The following is a 17121-nucleotide window of genomic DNA, read 5'->3' on the forward strand; positions in this document are numbered from 1 at the left end:
AGCAAAACAACTAAACACTAATTCAAAGGGATACACGCACCCCTGTGTTTATAAGCAGCATTATCTACAACAGCCAAAGTATGGAAGCAGCTCAAGTGTCCATGGGTAGATGAATGGGTAAAGAAGATGTGGTATAAATACATACACAACATAGTATTATTCAGCCATAAGAATGAAATCTTGCCATTTGCATGCAATGACATGGATGGAACTAGAAAGTATAATGCTAAGTGAAATAAGTCAGAGGAAGACAAATACTGTATGATTTCATTCACATGTGGAATTTAAACAAATGAGCAAAGAAAAAAAAAAAAAGAGGCAAACCAAGAACCAGTCTCTTAACTATAGAGAACAAACCTATGGTTACCAGAGGGGAGGTGGGTAGGGAGATGGGGGAAATAGGTGACGGGGATTAAGGAGGGCACTTGGGACAAACACTGGGCAATGTGTGGAAGTGCTGAATCAGTGTATTATACACCTGAAACTAATATTACACTATGTTAATTGTACTGGAATTAAAAAAAATTCAAAAAATTAGCAAGGATCTTATAAAGCGAATGCATGTATAAGAGAAGACTCCTTCTTGGCCACACATCATGTAGAGTCTTGGGTCGAAGGGAGTCCAAGCCTGGGAGGGGAGCATCTGAAGAGCACCCGACTCTCCCTGCTGCAGCTGCACTGCAAACAGCCCAAGGAAAATACGGGGGCAAAGACTGACCTTGGAAGTCCACGCACATCTCTGGATGTGCTATCTATATCCAAAGCACCGAAAATCTCTCCCATACAACAGCAAGAAGAAAGGAGAGCATATTTAGGAATAAACTTAAAACAGCTTAGGAAGGATCTCTAGGAAGAAAACTATAAAACTTTGCTGAGAGACAAGAAAATCTGAATAAATGGAAAAAAGTAGCACCTTCCTAGACATGAAACCTAAAAGCAAAGATGCCAATGTTACCCAAGTTTGTCTACAAATTTAACATAATTCCAGGGGGAAAAAAATCCCAAGTGTTCTTCTTAATGCTGGGAAATTAGTCTAAATTCCATCTAGAAGAATACATGTATAAGGGATTGCCAGATTTTTGAGAAAGAAGAATGAGGAGGAATGTGCTATACCAGATAAATTGTATTATAAAGCTTTATTAAAAAACAGTATACACTAATAGAGGAATGGGCGGATAAATCAAGGGAACAGAATAAAAAATTCCCAGAAATGGACTGAAGAATAGGTATGAATTTAACATATAACAGAGGTAACACTACAAATCCTTGGGAAAAGCATGGATTGTTCGGAAAATAGAGGAGTGGGAAGACTAACATCAAAATAAATTCCAAATATATTAAAGATTTAAATATATGTTTTGATACCACACTGTTCTGTTGTTAGTTTTCCTTAAGTCTTGTCAGCCATGAATTATGGAAAACTAAATATCCAAGCGAACGGAAGTCATTAATGAAGAGGCTCTAGGCTGCTGGAGGCATACCTCCTACCAGAGCCCTGGGCACCGACAGAAGGCACCTGGGCTAGCCAGCGTGCTCTTAAGACAGTTCTGAATGCTGCTCTTTTTATTTCTGCCTCCAGACTTAAGCTCCCTCGAGTCTATCCATGTCTCTCTCCCTCTCCGGCCAGCAGATTTGTCAACTGGAGAATAAACTGGGAAAAGAGTTAAGACCATAGGTAGACTGTGCCATCTGCAGCCAGTGCTCCTGAATTTGCTAGGTTACCCCAAAAGTTCTTCCTGCCCAAACGTGGCCAACGAGTGGGAATGGTATCCAACCGGGCACATGTGCGTGTCTGTTAGGAGGAAGGCACTGCTGTCAGATTACTTTTTTTTAACTGGAGGTATAACTGAACGCTCTCACAGTAGAGTGTAGGACAGGACGCAAAGAAGAGTTAGAAGGTCCGAGCAGAGCGTACAGGATGGCGGCCAGTGAAGGGGGTAGAGAAGGAGTTAAATTCACAGGTGGAAATCCAGAACCATGCACTTGGCTCTCATTCACTTTCCGAGAGATTACTGTGCGCTGCCACTTTCATCGGTGCTGGGACACATTGTCGCGTTAGATCAAGTCCCTGCCCTGGAGCTTCTTAAAATTTAGTCGGAGATCAAACATCAACAAATTATGGCAAATTACTGATCTGAGCTGCCTTCAGACTATGACAAATAGCAGCCCTCACTAAAAGTTCTAGAACAGGCTCCCCTTTGCCCTCTACCAAACCTATTCTTTCTTTTCCCTCACCCATATCTTGTTTGACTTAAAAGGTTGTCAAGCTTCCATAGACCATCAGAACCTGCTTTTTCCCTTTCCAAATAGATCACATTCATTTCTTCATTCATTCACACACAGCACACTTCCTATATATCCAACTGTTCTTTCATTACCAAGTAATGGGAAAGACCAAGACTTCCATTTTGTGTTAACCCACTGGAGCCTAGAAATAATAATACATTTGCAGATGCTGACCTGAGAGTAGAATCTGGTATCTAGGCAATCCATGTCCCTTCTCTTTGAGAAAAGCCCTACCTAACAAACATGATACATGGGACCGGAGTACTACTTCTCATTAAAACTGGGCTTCAGATTCTTCACTAAAGAAGAAAAAAAGCAAACAATAAACAATAGCCTATTTAACTCTAAAGTTCTTATTTCCTAGCTTTGTGTGGGCACAGATTTAGCCAATTAAATAGCTTCATAAATTCTATAGGATAATTGGAGGTTTAATAAAGATTTCAGATATGTATGAGCTGTATAGTGAGAAAAACAGGTTTGGTATAGTGAGTAAGAAGAAACAAATCATCTCATGGGGTCAAAATTTACTCCCTAATAGTGATTACAGGTCACAAGAGATACTTTCTCTAGATTTGGGGTTGACAACAGAGCATTACCGGGTTAAACAAAAGGTCCAGGTGAAGACTACAAGTCATGCTTTGAGGAAAAATGTACTCTCCTCCTTTCCCTAAAATGATCCCTTTATAAATAATTGCCAGATGCATCATTACTACCAACTTAACTGGAACCTCGGAAGGTTTTGAAGATTTTTGATAATTGTGATAGTAATCTTTATAAAAAAATACAGAGGCAGTTCTATATGCCAGCTGTATGGGAACAGGTCACTCCGTGAACAAGGCATAAATAGCAATTCACGGTGGCTATATTCTGAAGTTATAAGATCACTTCTCTACTAAAAGTATGAAATACATAGTATATTCATTAATATTTCCTTTCTAGAGCCCAATTTTAAAAATGTACACAATACATCTTACGGTTGGTACTTGCTAGCTTTCTTACCCTTTGACTATTAATGTCTATGACAAAAAGTCAGGCAGTGCCCCCACTGCTCCAGTAGGGACAGGAAATTAGTTGAATAAGCAGCAAATGTCTTTTCTCCAAGTTTTTCCAAGGGCAGATGCCATCTATCCAAGAGGTGTAGTCCAAGAAAGATAGATTCTAGCGGTACAAATCTGGATGTTCTTCCACACCATCAATGTTGGCCAGATTTGCACACTGATAACTACATCCCTTTGTAATAACCAGGCCATGCCCTAAGCCCCATGTGGCAACAAAGCAATGCGGATTTGTTACAACACCCTAGAGTGAAATCTGAATGTGGTCAAGAAAGTTCAGAAACAGTAAGAGTGGTGCAATGCCTACCACAACTCGGGCCCAGTGCAAAAGTTATGCCCCTACCCTCTTCTGACAGAAGGAGCTTGGCCATTTGAAAAGCCAATATAACAATAGGGACCCGCAATAAATTAGAATATCCTGCCAGAAGAGACCTGACTGCAGTGGTTTCTCATACCAGACCAGATGCCACTGAAATACTGTTAAACCAAATGAAAATAATAGCTTAGATCAGGCTGCTGAGTCCTCCTCACAGAGCACACACAAAAATCTTTTGTCATGGGGTCAGAAGACTCTAGCAGAGGTAATCTCTCTAGACCAGCTGCCTAATTCCAGCAAGGCCTGCATATGTACCATTCCAGAAAAACGAGTGTCTATTATTAAAGAAGATGCCAGAGCCTTCTTTTGAAAAAAAGTCCATTCTAGCACCTGACTCCTGACCCACTGGCTGCAGCTTATATGCAGTCAGTCTCCATTTGCTGAAGTGCTACTGAAAGGCATTCAGACCAGAGGAATTCCCAGCTAAGAGAAGGAAAATAGTAGAATTATCATCAACAAAGCCATATAACAACAAGATTCAAAAATTTCCTCTATTCCAACAAAAATTAGTAATTACGATGGGAATACAATAGTGATTTAAACATTTTTTTTAAAAGATTTTATTTATTTATTTGAGAGAGAGAGAGCATGAGGGGGAGAGGGTCAGAGGGAGAAGCAGACTCCTCGCTGAGCAAGGAGCCCGATGCGGGACTCGATCCCGGGACTCCAGGATCATGACCTGAGCTGAAGGCAGTCGCTTAATCAACTGAGCCACCCAGGCGCCCGTGATTTAAACATTTTTAAATGCAGGAATACCTTTTAAAAGAAATATACAAGATGCACGGGGAAATACTATAAAACTTTAGAGACAGAAAACTGATCTGAATAAATAAAGTCACATACCAAATCCTGGATGGAAAGAGATTAGACGCGAATGTGAACTTTTAAAGGTTAATTTATATTGAAATTCTTAAATTTTGATTTTGAAAATCCCAAAAGGATTTGGAGGTTGGGGAAATGGATGGACTATACAATTCATAGGGAAAAATAAACTAGTGAAAATAGCTAATATGGAAAAAAAAAAAAAAAAGGAGAAGGGAGGAGTAGGGATTTGCTTTACCAGATCTTGAAGTGCATGATAAAACCTCAATGACCGAAACAATATTCACTGGCACAGGAAAAGCAGAGCAGATGAGCAGTGGAATAGAAGAACCAGTCTAGAAACAGACTTAGCCATGAATAAGAATTTTTTTTTTTAAAGATTTTATTGATTTATTTGACAGAGAGAGACACAGCGAGAGAGGGAACACAAGCAGGGGGAGTGGGAGAGGGAGAAGGAGAAGCAGGCTTCCCGCCGAACAGGGAGCCCGACGCAGGGCTCGATCCCAGGACCCTGGGACCATGACCTGAGCCGAAGGCAGACGCTTAACGACTGAGCCACCCAGGCGCCCCAAACAAGAATTTAATATACAATAGAAGCAGCAAGTTCAAACAGTGAGAGAAAATGGACTCTCTTAAAGGAAATGATAAACTGGACAATAATATGATACTCAAAGGGGTGATCTCTTTCATATATATCCTTCATATTATATCATCTTTTCAAAATAAGGAAAAAAAACAAACGCCTGAGTAGAAAATTGGGCAGAGATTATTAACAGGCAATACAAACACACAAAGAAAAGAAAATTATTTGACTGTGCTAGTAATGTAAAAAATGCAAATTAAAACAAGTTGTCGGCTTTTGTTTTTTATGTATCAAATTCATGAAGGTCTTAGATTATACTAACACCTTGTTAAGTGTAAGACCTGTAACCTGCCAGGTGGGCAATCCAGTAGTCAACATCGAAAACCACAATGTGTATATCATTATTTCCACAACTATAAATTTACCCTAAGGATATAATTATGGTGTTGGACAGAGATTTATCTACAAGGTAGTTTAAGGAAGTATTGTTTATATTAGCCAAATACCGGGAAGAACCTAAAACGGGATTGGTTATATGAGTTACAGCACATCCATATGAGATACTACAGGGTATTCACTAAAAGTAATGTTAGAAAAGTAGACTTAAGGACATGGGAAAATATTCATAATGTAGCTTGAGAAGATAGAAATTATTATTTTTAAAGATTTTATTTGACAGAGAGAGACAGCGAGAGCAAGAACACAAGCAGGGGAAGCGGGAGGGGGAGAAGCAGGCTTCCTGCCGAGCAGGGAGCCCAATGTGGGACTCAATCCCAGGATCCTGGGATCAGGACCTGAGCCGAAGGCAGATGCTTAACTGACTGAGCCACCTAGGCACCCCGAAGATAGAAATTATTTACTCTATGATCCCATGTTGACTTAAAAAAAGTATGCACAAAAGTCTAGATGGATACAGAACTTAGCAGGAATGTTAGCAGCTGTTACTGCTGCAAGATCTATTACAGGTGATTTTTATATTTTTTTGTGCTTTTTGGAACTTCCCAATTTTCTACACTAAACTATACTTTTATTTTCCAAAAACAACTGTGGAGATACACTTCAAAGTTCCACTGCTGTCCTCTGGCAGCTAGAATTATGGATGATTTAAATTGTTTTTAGAAAGACTTTCTATATTTCTCAAGATTTTCTGTAAGATTAGTTGGTTTTTTGTTTTAAAGATTTTATTTATTTGAGAGTGAGAGAGAGCAAAAGTGAGAGAGATCACAGAGGGAGAGGGAGAAGCAGACTTGCCCCTGAGAGGAGAGCCTGAGGCAGGACTTGATCCCAGGACCTGGGATCATGACCTGAGCCGAAGGCAAACGCTTAGCTGACTGAGCCACCCAGGCATCCCTGTAAAATTAGTTTTAAAAAGAAAAACTGCACACTCAAAGTGTTTCCTTAAGAGGCTAGACCCACAATGACCAGTTACAGTTCAGAGAAGCACAGACCGAGTGACAGATGCTCCTATCTATGATGATGAACTGAATCCTTCACCCCAGGGGCTTGGGCTTCATCAGGCTCTGTATTCCCAGCACCTAGGACACAGCATCTTCAGTGCTCCATGAATGCCTCATCTAGAGAATGGAAAATACAAGCCTTCTAGAATGGTGGAGGTGGGGTATGTTCCTACCAACACCAAGAATATTAAAGTGGTAGTGTTGAGTATATGGTCCTCTTTGTGGAGTCCTAACGAACACCAATTACTCAGAATCTCTAAAGTGCCACAGAAAAGGTTTCTGTTTAAAAATCTAACCCAAGTATAATCAACTCTGCAATCTCAAAGAGGAAAACAAATTCCCATTGTTAGAAGGTCTTTCCCTAAGTTTTTGTTTTTTTGTTTTTTTGAGAGCCATGTCAATCTTTTGATGTGATGTTTTAAGGTAAAAAATGGCTAAAGTGTATATGCACTTAGCAAAGTGGGATTGTTTTATAGGCGTCAACTACTAAAACCAGGGAGACTACAAGAGCAGCTGTTGAACTGACTTCAAAACCCGAAGATTCTTAAGCATCTACACTCATAAGGGGAGAAGAGCTGGGCAACTTTAAGTCCCTCCCCTGGACTGCAGCAACCAATTTTGGTTAAATTAAGAAATTTGAGTCTTTACTTCCCTCTTTTCTGTTCACATGCTCTGGACTAGAGAAAGAATTATCAAGACCTTAAAAGACCGAACTCCAGGGGTGCCTGGGTGGCTCAGTTGGTTAAGCAACTGCCTTCGGCTCAGGTCATGATCCTGGAGTCCCGGGATCGAGTCCCGCATTGGGCTCCCTGCTCAGCAGGGAGTCTGCTTCTCCCTCTGACCCTCCCCCCTCTCATGCTCTATCTCATTCTCTCTCTCAAATAAATAAATAAAATCTTAAAAAAAAAAAAAAAAAAAAAAAAAAAAAAGACCGAACTCCAAAAAAGAAAGGACAATAAGGAAACTAGATAACTCTTCAGCGAGCAAAAGTTGACTGGTCACATGGAAGCAGTCTGAATTAAAAGCAGCTTGCCCAGTGGGGACTCCAAATCCAGTTTTCTAGATTCTTTGCCTCCATAGCCTCTCATGTATACCTCAATCTGAGCCATAGCATATTCATTCAGACTGTCTCTGCATCTTTCCCATTAGACAACATTTCTCTAGGAAGGGGACCATTCTGATTTAATACCCCCAGTGTGAACTCGTTTAATACCTAGTACTGAGTGCAAGTTCTTGAGACACTGTAGGCAAAAATAAACACCCCTGAACTGCTAAAAGGTAAAACTGACATTGTGTGGCATTCTTGCAGAGGTAAAAGGCATAAAGTTGTAGTAAGTGCAAAGAGCCCTTGCCTGAAGGGGTAAAATTTTAATAACAAAAATGAGTGTCTAATGGAATAATAAAAAAATAAATGCCTACGTAAGGTGCGGGAGAAGAACTAGAAGACTTTTCAGCAGAAAGAATCCCAGTTTACCCAGTTCACCCCAAAGGCAGAAAGTTAAGAATCTAAAGATGAGAAAGAGAAGCCACATCTGATTACCTTTCCACCTTAAAAGATACTTTCGAGTTCCCAATTCATGATCTGGAAATCCCTAAAACAAAAATGAAGCTTTGACTTCAACCACAGTCACAATCAGAGAAAGTAAAAGGGAAGAAGAGGGATGGGGAGAAGCACGTGTGCAGGGAGGCACATGCACGCACACACAGAGTTCCTCAGCGGAGTCATGCTAAATGTTCACCCTGTTCCAACATTCTCCTTCCTAGTAGGTCTGCCCTTTCACGGATGAAAAGTGTCATTCAGATCCTGACTTTCAGAGTCAGGCTCCCTCTTCAAAGAAGGTTTGCATGAAATAACCATATGTATTTACAGAACCATCATTACACATCATCTTGTTCATGCAGAGCACCGAGAAAGCCACTCAATCTGAATGGGTAGCCCGTATTTCAAATTGATGAGAGCTCGGAGACCAGAATGAAGCTTGTTCAATGGTTCTCAGCCCTGGCAGCACATAAGAATCACCTGGGGAGCTTTTAAAAAAATACTAGAGCAGAGTCTCAACCCAAACCAATTAAATCAGAATTGCTAGGGGTGAGGTCTGGGCATTGGTTTCTTTTTTTCTTTATTTTAAAGCTCCACAAAGAAGTACTATTTCCACCCCCCACCCACCATGGTAAAAGTGGTTGTTTTTTAAAAAGTCTTTATTAGAGATAAAAGATTTGCTTTCAAATACTCCATGCAGAGGGGTTGTTTTGATTATACAAGATTAACAAAATGTTGATTGTTGAAGCTGGGTAATGGACACATAGGACTTGATTACATTATTTGTTCTCATATATTTGAAGATTTGTATGTTATTTTATAAAATTGGCAGAAATAAAATCTGTTCCTTCTCCTCAGATGTATACATGTGTGTAATACAAAAATATTTTTGAAAAAAAACATTAAAATAAAAGCTTTGCAAGTGACTCTAATGTACAACCAGAGTCAAGAACCACTAGGCTACATCGCTGAAGGAGGGGCAAACCAGATTTAGAAAATAAAGATTTAAACAAACAGCAAGAGGCAATCCAGGTGATAGAGATCAACTCAGGAAGCCAGATGGATCCCAGGGTGGGTGGCAGACCTCCTCTAGTGAATCACCATCTCCAATTTGTGCTATGCATATATTTGCCTGATTTTTGAGAATCTTCACAAGTAAACTGTAAATACACATATGTATGTGTATTTATATATATCTGGGTGTGTACATGATTTAAGACAGAACTACCAATTATATTCAGTAGCATGTAATTTTTTTTAAAAACACTATTTGTGGAAACACTGCTCATGACCTAAACTGCTTTGGCCTGTGAAACAGTCACCCAGGAAGGCCCTCCTTAGGAGGAGTGGGTTGCAAGAGTGAGGGTTGGGGGTGTGGTTTCTGGAACCTGCAAGCCCTTTATCTACCTGAGTGATTTAGGGGCAGTGCTGCTTAGTCGGCCTGAGGAAACTCTTACATCAGGTGTTACTTGTGGAAAGAGCCCACGAAAAGCATTCAAGTCTCTAAGATCAGGGACTACATCAAAAGGACCCCCAACCCACCCCCAAAATCCCCAACTCACCTATTCTTCTCCATTTCATTGTGAGTTGATCTGAAAGAGGGAACAATAAGAAAACAGTAAGATTCTTCTTGTCTTAAAGAACTATTTCAGCACCAATACAATTACTTTAACTTCTTTCTCTCCTAAGTTGGTAGGAGAGAAAACAGAAAGGGAGGAAAAACTCAGTGGGATCTGCTAAAGAAATCAGTTCCTTTGAGGAGTTAGGTAAATGTAAATATGTAAAATAGAGTTCAAGGAGAAGTGACAAACTTAAGAGACATGCAATCCCTAGTGGAAATGTAATCCATTTGAAGAAAGGAAATAAAAGGGGCCTATTTATACAATGAGAAAAACAGCTGTGCCATGTGATGTGAATTCAGGTTATAGAACACCAAAGCTTTCTTCAGGCTGAGGGTAGAAGAGTGGAGGTGGCACCTCCTCCTAGTCCTGCAGTTTTTTCTAGGTGTAGTAGATATGCCAAAATTTTATGCTAAGTTGCTTAACAATAGGATACAATTTTAAGTGGATAAAAATAATCCTTTTTCCCCTCAATCTTTCTACTCCCTGACGTAATTATTTGATCATGTACAACCTCCTGCAAAACGCTACTGGTGAACAGCTCCCAAATGATTTCAGGAAGGGGCTTCTAAAACTTAGCTCAACATAAAGACGATACAGACTGGTGAAAGCCACAGTGAGGGTGAAATGTGAAGTCTAGCTTTGCCAACAACTGGTACTGTAGAATAAAATTCTTTACCATCTTGTCCTTGGTTTAACCCCTCTGTAAAATGGGAGTAAAAATTATTGTCAATTATCTACTGAACACACATAGATCAAGGAGGTAGCAACTGTAAAAGTTATTAGAGAGCCTTGGACGAAAGCTATGGTGGATGTGAAATCCTATTATTAAAGTGTTTATAGCTGACCTTGAATATAAGGTCTGGTCTAAGAATTTATGGACAGGTTTCCATAGAAGTCACAGGAAGTCAGTCAATATGGCCACTACTGTGTCGTCCTCACACAACTCCTCCCTGATTATAAACTTGAGGAACATCCCAGCATTATAAAGGAGCTCAATCTTGACCTTTCTTAATGGAAATTCTCTGGAATCTCACCCGTTCAGGAGAGAACACCCTGGCTGAGGCCAGAACCCTCCTGGGCCTACAGAGGAATTCTCAACAGTAATCATGGAGAAACAGGACTTCTGTGAATGCTCCGCCACTCATTTATATCAGGGGGCAACCACTGCCAAGTTCATTCGCCCCAGAGAGAAGGGTGGTGGAGGGTTTATAGTCTTGGAATGAGAAATTTCCAATCCAGCAATAAAACTTCTCTTCCACAAGGCTCTTGGGACACCGATTTTTATTAACGAGAAAAACCAAGAAAATAATGACAGTATTTTAAGTTTTAGAATATTTGTTTTCTAGGTAAAGGACCCCAAAATTGGTTACCTTAAAAGCTTTACATTGATTCACTTGGTTTTCCCTCAACTTTCTTCAGTTACATTTTCCTGAAGGTTTACTTCCTGCAATGGCCGGCAGGCTATCACAGTTAACAAGAGTCAGGCCTGCACTACAAACCTTTGGCTTTAAAGCACGTGGCATTTTAGTTTTAACAGGGAATAACAAGTTCAAAGTCTTTTAAATGGATGAAAGTATATGATAGCAGCTGGTCAGAATTTCCCCGTTTAACTGTAGGCAAGGACCATTCCAGGAAGGTGGTGGAAGAGAGAAGGGTGGATATTTGAAAAGAATATAATCTCTGATTATAGAAAATAGCACACAGGGCACTCTTACCAAAATTTCTGGATTCTTTGAAGATACATATAAGAAAAATTCTGAATCCCCAAGATAAACTTTTTAACAAATTCTGTAGGACAGACAACTCCTTCCAGACTTTGAATAGTTTCGGTAACTACAGATCTTATTTGATTACTTAAGAGTATTAACACATTGGGATTTTTACAAGGGGACTTACATCTAATGGCTAAAGCATTACTGAAGTGCATTTGGGTGACTGAAACTGAGTTTGTCTTTAATGAAAATAAGCCTTTCAAAAACGATCAGATTGCTTGCCAACTGTTAATGGGTAAACATTTATATTATTAAAGTATTATGAGAATACATAGATACCTTGTGTCAAAATTATTTTCCATGTGGTTACTGAAAAGATTTGATAACTCTGGAATCACTGGTAAAGGTCAAATGTCACCACTGAAAAATATATTCTAACAAGGGGCGCCTGGGTGACTCAGTCAGTTAAGCGTCTGACTCTTGATCTCAGTTCAGGTCTTGATCTCAGGGTCATGAGTTCAAGCCCCACATTGAGCTCCACGCTGGAGGTGGAGCCTACTTACAAAAAGATAACTAAGCCAAACTACAGTGTATGAGAATGGAAAAAGTTCTTGGGTTCAAAAAGATTCTCCATGTCAGCTCAGCTATATGGCCACTGTTGCATAAAAGAGCTAGGTGGCAGGTCCTGAACTTCCTCTTTCACGAGTGCCAAAGCCTGCTTTGCAATTTTACAAAATATACCTTTAAAAACTCTGGATTTCAGTTCTAAATAATTAGTAACTGATTTCAAAAACCCGTAGGAAAAAAAAAAAAAGATTCCACCTCCCCTGTATTCCAGTAGTTCTCTGGATGATTCTGAAACAATCAATATTCACAATTTCATTTGTTTTTGTTTTTTAAACACGCAACTAGAGAGACTGGATTAGGATCTGCATTTTTAGTTCCCAAGAAGTTGGATATGTGGCTAAATCTTTTTTTTTTTTGTCCAAGGAAAAGTAGCCCCCTGACTTGACTCTACAAAGAGCACAGCATTTCAACCTGAATTAACAAGAATAAACTATTATCTGGTGGTTATGTAAACCAGCAGTGATCTCTCCATCGCCCTTACCTCAGTTCAAAATCCTGACCATACATGGCCTTGGAGAGAAGTCTAATTCAAATCAAGGGTTCAAACTGCATTCTCTGGGGTGATGTCTCACTGCTCAGGTAAGGGTCATTCCAAACAGGGCATGAAGGAAGTGATCACATTTAAACAAAACAACCTGCTCTTGCTTCATGTTTGCTTCGTGCCATCTCCAGGTTTAATCATGGTCTCTCAGAGATCCTTGCACCACTGAGGATATTACCCTAATTCATTATTAGTCAAGAATATGAGAAACCGTGATAGCCTCCAGTCTGAAACCATGGAAAACAAACCAAGCCCATTAACAGAAGAGAGCTTTTCCAAAACTCAGAAGTTACAGCTATTTTTTCCATAATAACACTGGATATTAAAGAGAAAGAATCTGTTTCTTGACTTGCAGTTCTCAATTATCATTATTTTTCTTTCCTAATCACCTTTGGGGACCAGCCTACTTCTCTTTCAACATCCCTTTCTCTTCCTCTCCCCACCACTAAACCTCCTCCAAACTTAGGAGAAACTTAGTGAAAAGAAAACTTTACTTTTCCTGTGAAACTTAGGGAAAAATAAAGTGCTAAGGATTAAGCCTTGGCTAGTAAGGTGGACAATTCGTCCCAAATCATGAATGGACAAAAGTAAAAGCAACAAATGGACTACCTTTTTCAGGAAAAATAAACCAAAAGGCTTGAAAGTTCTTCCAAACAAAATCTTAAAAATACTGTAACAAAATGCAACACAGCTAAATCATTTTATACCACTGCATAATACAAGTATTAACATTCTTCTTATAGGCCCTTAATACCCACACACAGATCTATTAGCTACCAGGTAGCTTTCACAGGTAATGTGAAAGATGGGAGGGAAAGGAAAAACCACAGGGTAGTTAATTACTAGGTGCCTCCCTCACGTGCCTTCTTAGTCAAGAGCTCAGCACATGTGTGCTGCTCACATCCTGTGGTTCCACCAACACTAAGTACAATGGGATGAATCAAGGATAGAAGCAGCAAGAACAAGTGAGTTTTAGGTTTAAGTGGGACCTCCTGGCTTTCAGTGGTCTGTATTATGCCACAGAGGCTAACCAAATACAGTTAGCTGCAGGGAGGAATAAGGATTCTAAGTCAGTGATGAAAATGTGAATGACTTTAATTTACTGGAATGAAAGGTGTAAGTAAATAGACCTAACAGATTTCCTACCTAACTTATATTTTAAGGGCAAAGAAGGAAAAAAGGGAGCAGTAGCATTAATAGAGTACTCATAGGTACCAGGAACTATAGTCAGGGTTTTAACGTGATTTCACTGACCATTAACCACATACTTCCCAGTGAAATTCACAGATTTTAAGAACTATAAGGCTAACATAAAAGGACTGTTGCATATTAATATTAATCCTCCATCACCAAAAAGGCAGGTTTTAACCTCCATCGTTCCTCTTTGCCATTATAAATAGATGTAACAGATTGAGACAAACCACTGCATTTCATTTACATGTCAAATATGAAATCCTACCACCTACGCTAAATCAGATACTTTAACATGTTTATAAAATCTTCACTATGAAAAGTAAAAGAAATGGATAATGTCCAGCATTTTCAATTATAAAAAACCTGCCCTGAATCTGCAACTTCTAAAGGCAACATATTGTCATTGTTACTAATTTCACTGGAAGTTTCCAGAGATTTTTGTTCCAAAAGGGAAGAAAAGCAAAATTAAGTTTAAAAGTTCATAAAGAAATATAAAACATTTCCATTTCTCTTTTCTGTCCCCTCAACCCAAACAGAAGGGCTGCTTCCTCAATGGCTTAAGACCATGTGTGCCTTACTGAATCATGATTGCTACTTAACATATTTACTGGGTCATAAGCACAACAGGCAACTTCCATTCTGCAGTTCATATCATCTGCACTATAATCTAAAAGAAAAAGAGAAATATTTACCAAATTACCTGCTACTGCTGTTATTCTTCTTGGATTTGTTCCTCCGTTTTAAGGCATCTCTGTCCTTGTTATTGTATGGTAACATGGAGGCATAACCATGTTCAGCTTCTAGAAAACCGAAGGATCCAGTTAATGAATGAGCCTAGAACATTCAATACTCTCTCCCCTCCACAGTATTTCCTTTTTAAATTTTATTTTTCATTAAAAGAATATTGTGTTAAGAAACAAACGATGCAAGGTGGAATTCTTAGAACAATGATTGTTTTTTTTTTTTTTAATTGTGTGAATACCCTCAGTTCGGAGCAGGTGTAAGGAGCATTCCAGCTGCTCATTGTTGAGAAAGACACAGCAAGTCGCTAAGCTCGTGGAGCTTGGGTTCCCCACTGGCAACGTCCAGCAGGTTGGCGTGCTTTAAGTGGGACCAGCTTCGGGCGAAGGTGCGGGGCAAACACCCGGAACCCAGAGGGCGGGGAAGGGGGGGCGCAGGGGAATCGCTGCTCCTCCAGCTGGGAGACCGGGCGCCGGGCCCACTTGGGGGCCGGTCAGGACGAGCCCCGGTGAGGTAAACCAAGGGCCTGGCCGAGGGGACCCCGGGCACCCCATTTGCTTTGCGGTGGGGAGCGGCGCTCCGGACTCCGGGGGGCAGCGGCCCCTTTTCCACCCTCATTCATTGCCTTTGGGGCAGCGGCGGCCTCCCTTCGGACCGCGCGTGGGGAGAGCTGGAGGGGTTGGGAGCGCTCGCGGTCGCGCTCTCTGCGCCTCCAACCACCCCCAGAGCGGCTGGGCGCCCCTACCCCGCGGCCGGGCCCCTCAGAGCCCCCGGCCCCGGCTCGGGACGGACCCCTCCCGTCCCCGTGCACCTCTCTCCCGCCGCTCCAGGTAGTCAGCCGCCTCCAGCAGCATCTGGATGTTCATCCGAACCGCCGCCGCCATTCTGCACCGGGGGCCGGAGCCGCGGGACCAACCCCCACTGCCCACGGGCTCGCCGCCGCCGCCGCCGGACACCCGCGCCCTGCTGTGGACCCCGCAGAGCAGGGTTGAGAGAGCCTCTTTGGCTACCACGCTCTCCAGAAAGGGGGGGGGTCCGGTGAGCTGGGCACCGCCGACACCGTGACAGAACCCGAAGAAGAGCAGCAGCCGCCACCGCCGCGGAGTGTTTATCTCCGACTCACCATCCCCCCGCCCCCAGGCCCTTCTCTTGACAGGCCCGCTTCGGCTGCGTTCCTCATTGGGCACCCAAAAGAATGCCCCGCCCCTGACCTTGTCCGATTGGGGAAAAGCATTACGGCCCCGCCTACTAGAGTCCGCTCCTCTCTCTGGTTGGTCATGCTTGACAAGGCCCGGGCTCCACCCCCCCTTTCCAATTGGTGACAGGATTCGCAACTCCGCCTCGTGCTCCTTCCCTGTTTTCCATTGGTTCTATACCGACAACCCCCTTTTGCTTTGTTAGTATTGGCCCAGAGCTACAGAAAGCGAGCCACTTTGCCTATCTCCCATTGGTGGAGCCGGCTGAAACCTCCCAGTTACGGTGACGTCACCTTTCTCCGGGTCCAGCGAGCCCTGAGTGGCTGGTGATCAGCGGCGCCGCTACTCCTCCCCTGATCTGGCATTGGCTGGGAGGGCTGACCTGGGCGCTGGCGCTGATTCACCCGCCGCCGTGGAGCTCGGCTCTGTGCGGCCCATCCCGGCCCTGCCTCGGACCTGTTGCCTGGACCTGTCCCCGGGGAAAAGTTCCGAGGGCCTGCCGGGTATCCCTCGAGTGGAAGGCTGGCACCGCGCGTCGCCTGGGCGCTCTGTCCCGCTCGGGTTCCGGGCCGGAGCCCTTGGTCTGGCGGCCACGGTCCCAGAGGTTCCAGGCTTCCCGGGACCCGGGCGGCGGTGGGTCCCGCCGCGAATCCCTCTGAAGGGAGAGCGGCGCCGGCAACCTGGTGGGCCCTGGGCTCCGGCGGGCGCCACGTGGCTGTGGGGCTTGAAGGAAAAAGCTTGGCTCGCGTTGAATGCTCGCCGCCCAGCGTTTCTTCTTTTCCTCAGAAAGCGGTGAAATCGGGCGGCTGTTTACAGCCCTGCGCGTCTTTTATGGCACTCTGCACCCCTACCCCAAGGGCAGGCATAATCACTCCCTCACGCGAGGGGGTGCTTCAAAAGCTCAAAAACTTACTGCACCTACAGAATGACTGGGGCTGAATCCCGAGGTTCTTTGACCCAAATTTCTCACAGTCTTCCCTTTTAATTCTAGATGAAAACATTAAAAACAAAAAACAAAAAAATTTCCTCTGTCCAAGTCTGTAAATCGTGTTTGTGTGGGGGGTAGTACCAATAGAAATATATAGAACTAAAAATTTAAGGATTATTCCCTAAGCCTATCAAGATTTTTGAGATGAAAGCTAGCTATCCGGAGAGCCAAGTTACATTGTTAATATACTGACATCTCCATCTTAAAAAGGAGGAATAAATGTCTTGGTAAGCTTGAACATATTTCATAAAGCTTTTAAAAAAGTTTACTGTTGGCAATATATGAAAATAATAGCTTACTATGTGTCACCTGCATTATCACTAATCCTCAGTATAACCCAATTAGATAGGTTAATTATCTACATTTTGAACACCAGGAAAC

General features: G+C 42.1%; 1 protein-coding gene across 7 annotated transcripts in view; it reads right to left on the minus strand.

The window, feature by feature from the left end:
• The window catches only part of MXD1 (MAX dimerization protein 1), a 34287-nt gene that overhangs the window by 9641 nt on the left and 7525 nt on the right, over positions 1-17121 (minus strand). Inside the window, exons 1-3 of one of the 7 annotated variants that reach the window (XR_010405642.1) lie at positions 15368-15974; positions 14516-14615; positions 9682-9711 (exon numbers count right to left, since the gene is read on the minus strand). Coding sequence is in view for 5 of the 7 variants with exons in the window: in XM_045884847.2 (XP_045740803.1) it covers positions 9682-9711; positions 14516-14615; positions 15368-15440 (203 nt within the window). In the remaining 2 variants the exon portion in view is untranslated. The other 6 variants (XR_006792499.2, XM_064572389.1, XM_045884847.2 and 3 more) reach the window with 6 other exon arrangements.

The sequence above is a fragment of the Mirounga angustirostris genome, unplaced genomic scaffold (assembly GCF_029215605.1).
Source record: "Mirounga angustirostris isolate CCGP_5_RB_7025 unplaced genomic scaffold, mMirAng1.0.hap1 SCAF_10, whole genome shotgun sequence".
NCBI classification, from domain to species: domain Eukaryota; kingdom Metazoa; phylum Chordata; class Mammalia; order Carnivora; family Phocidae; genus Mirounga; species Mirounga angustirostris.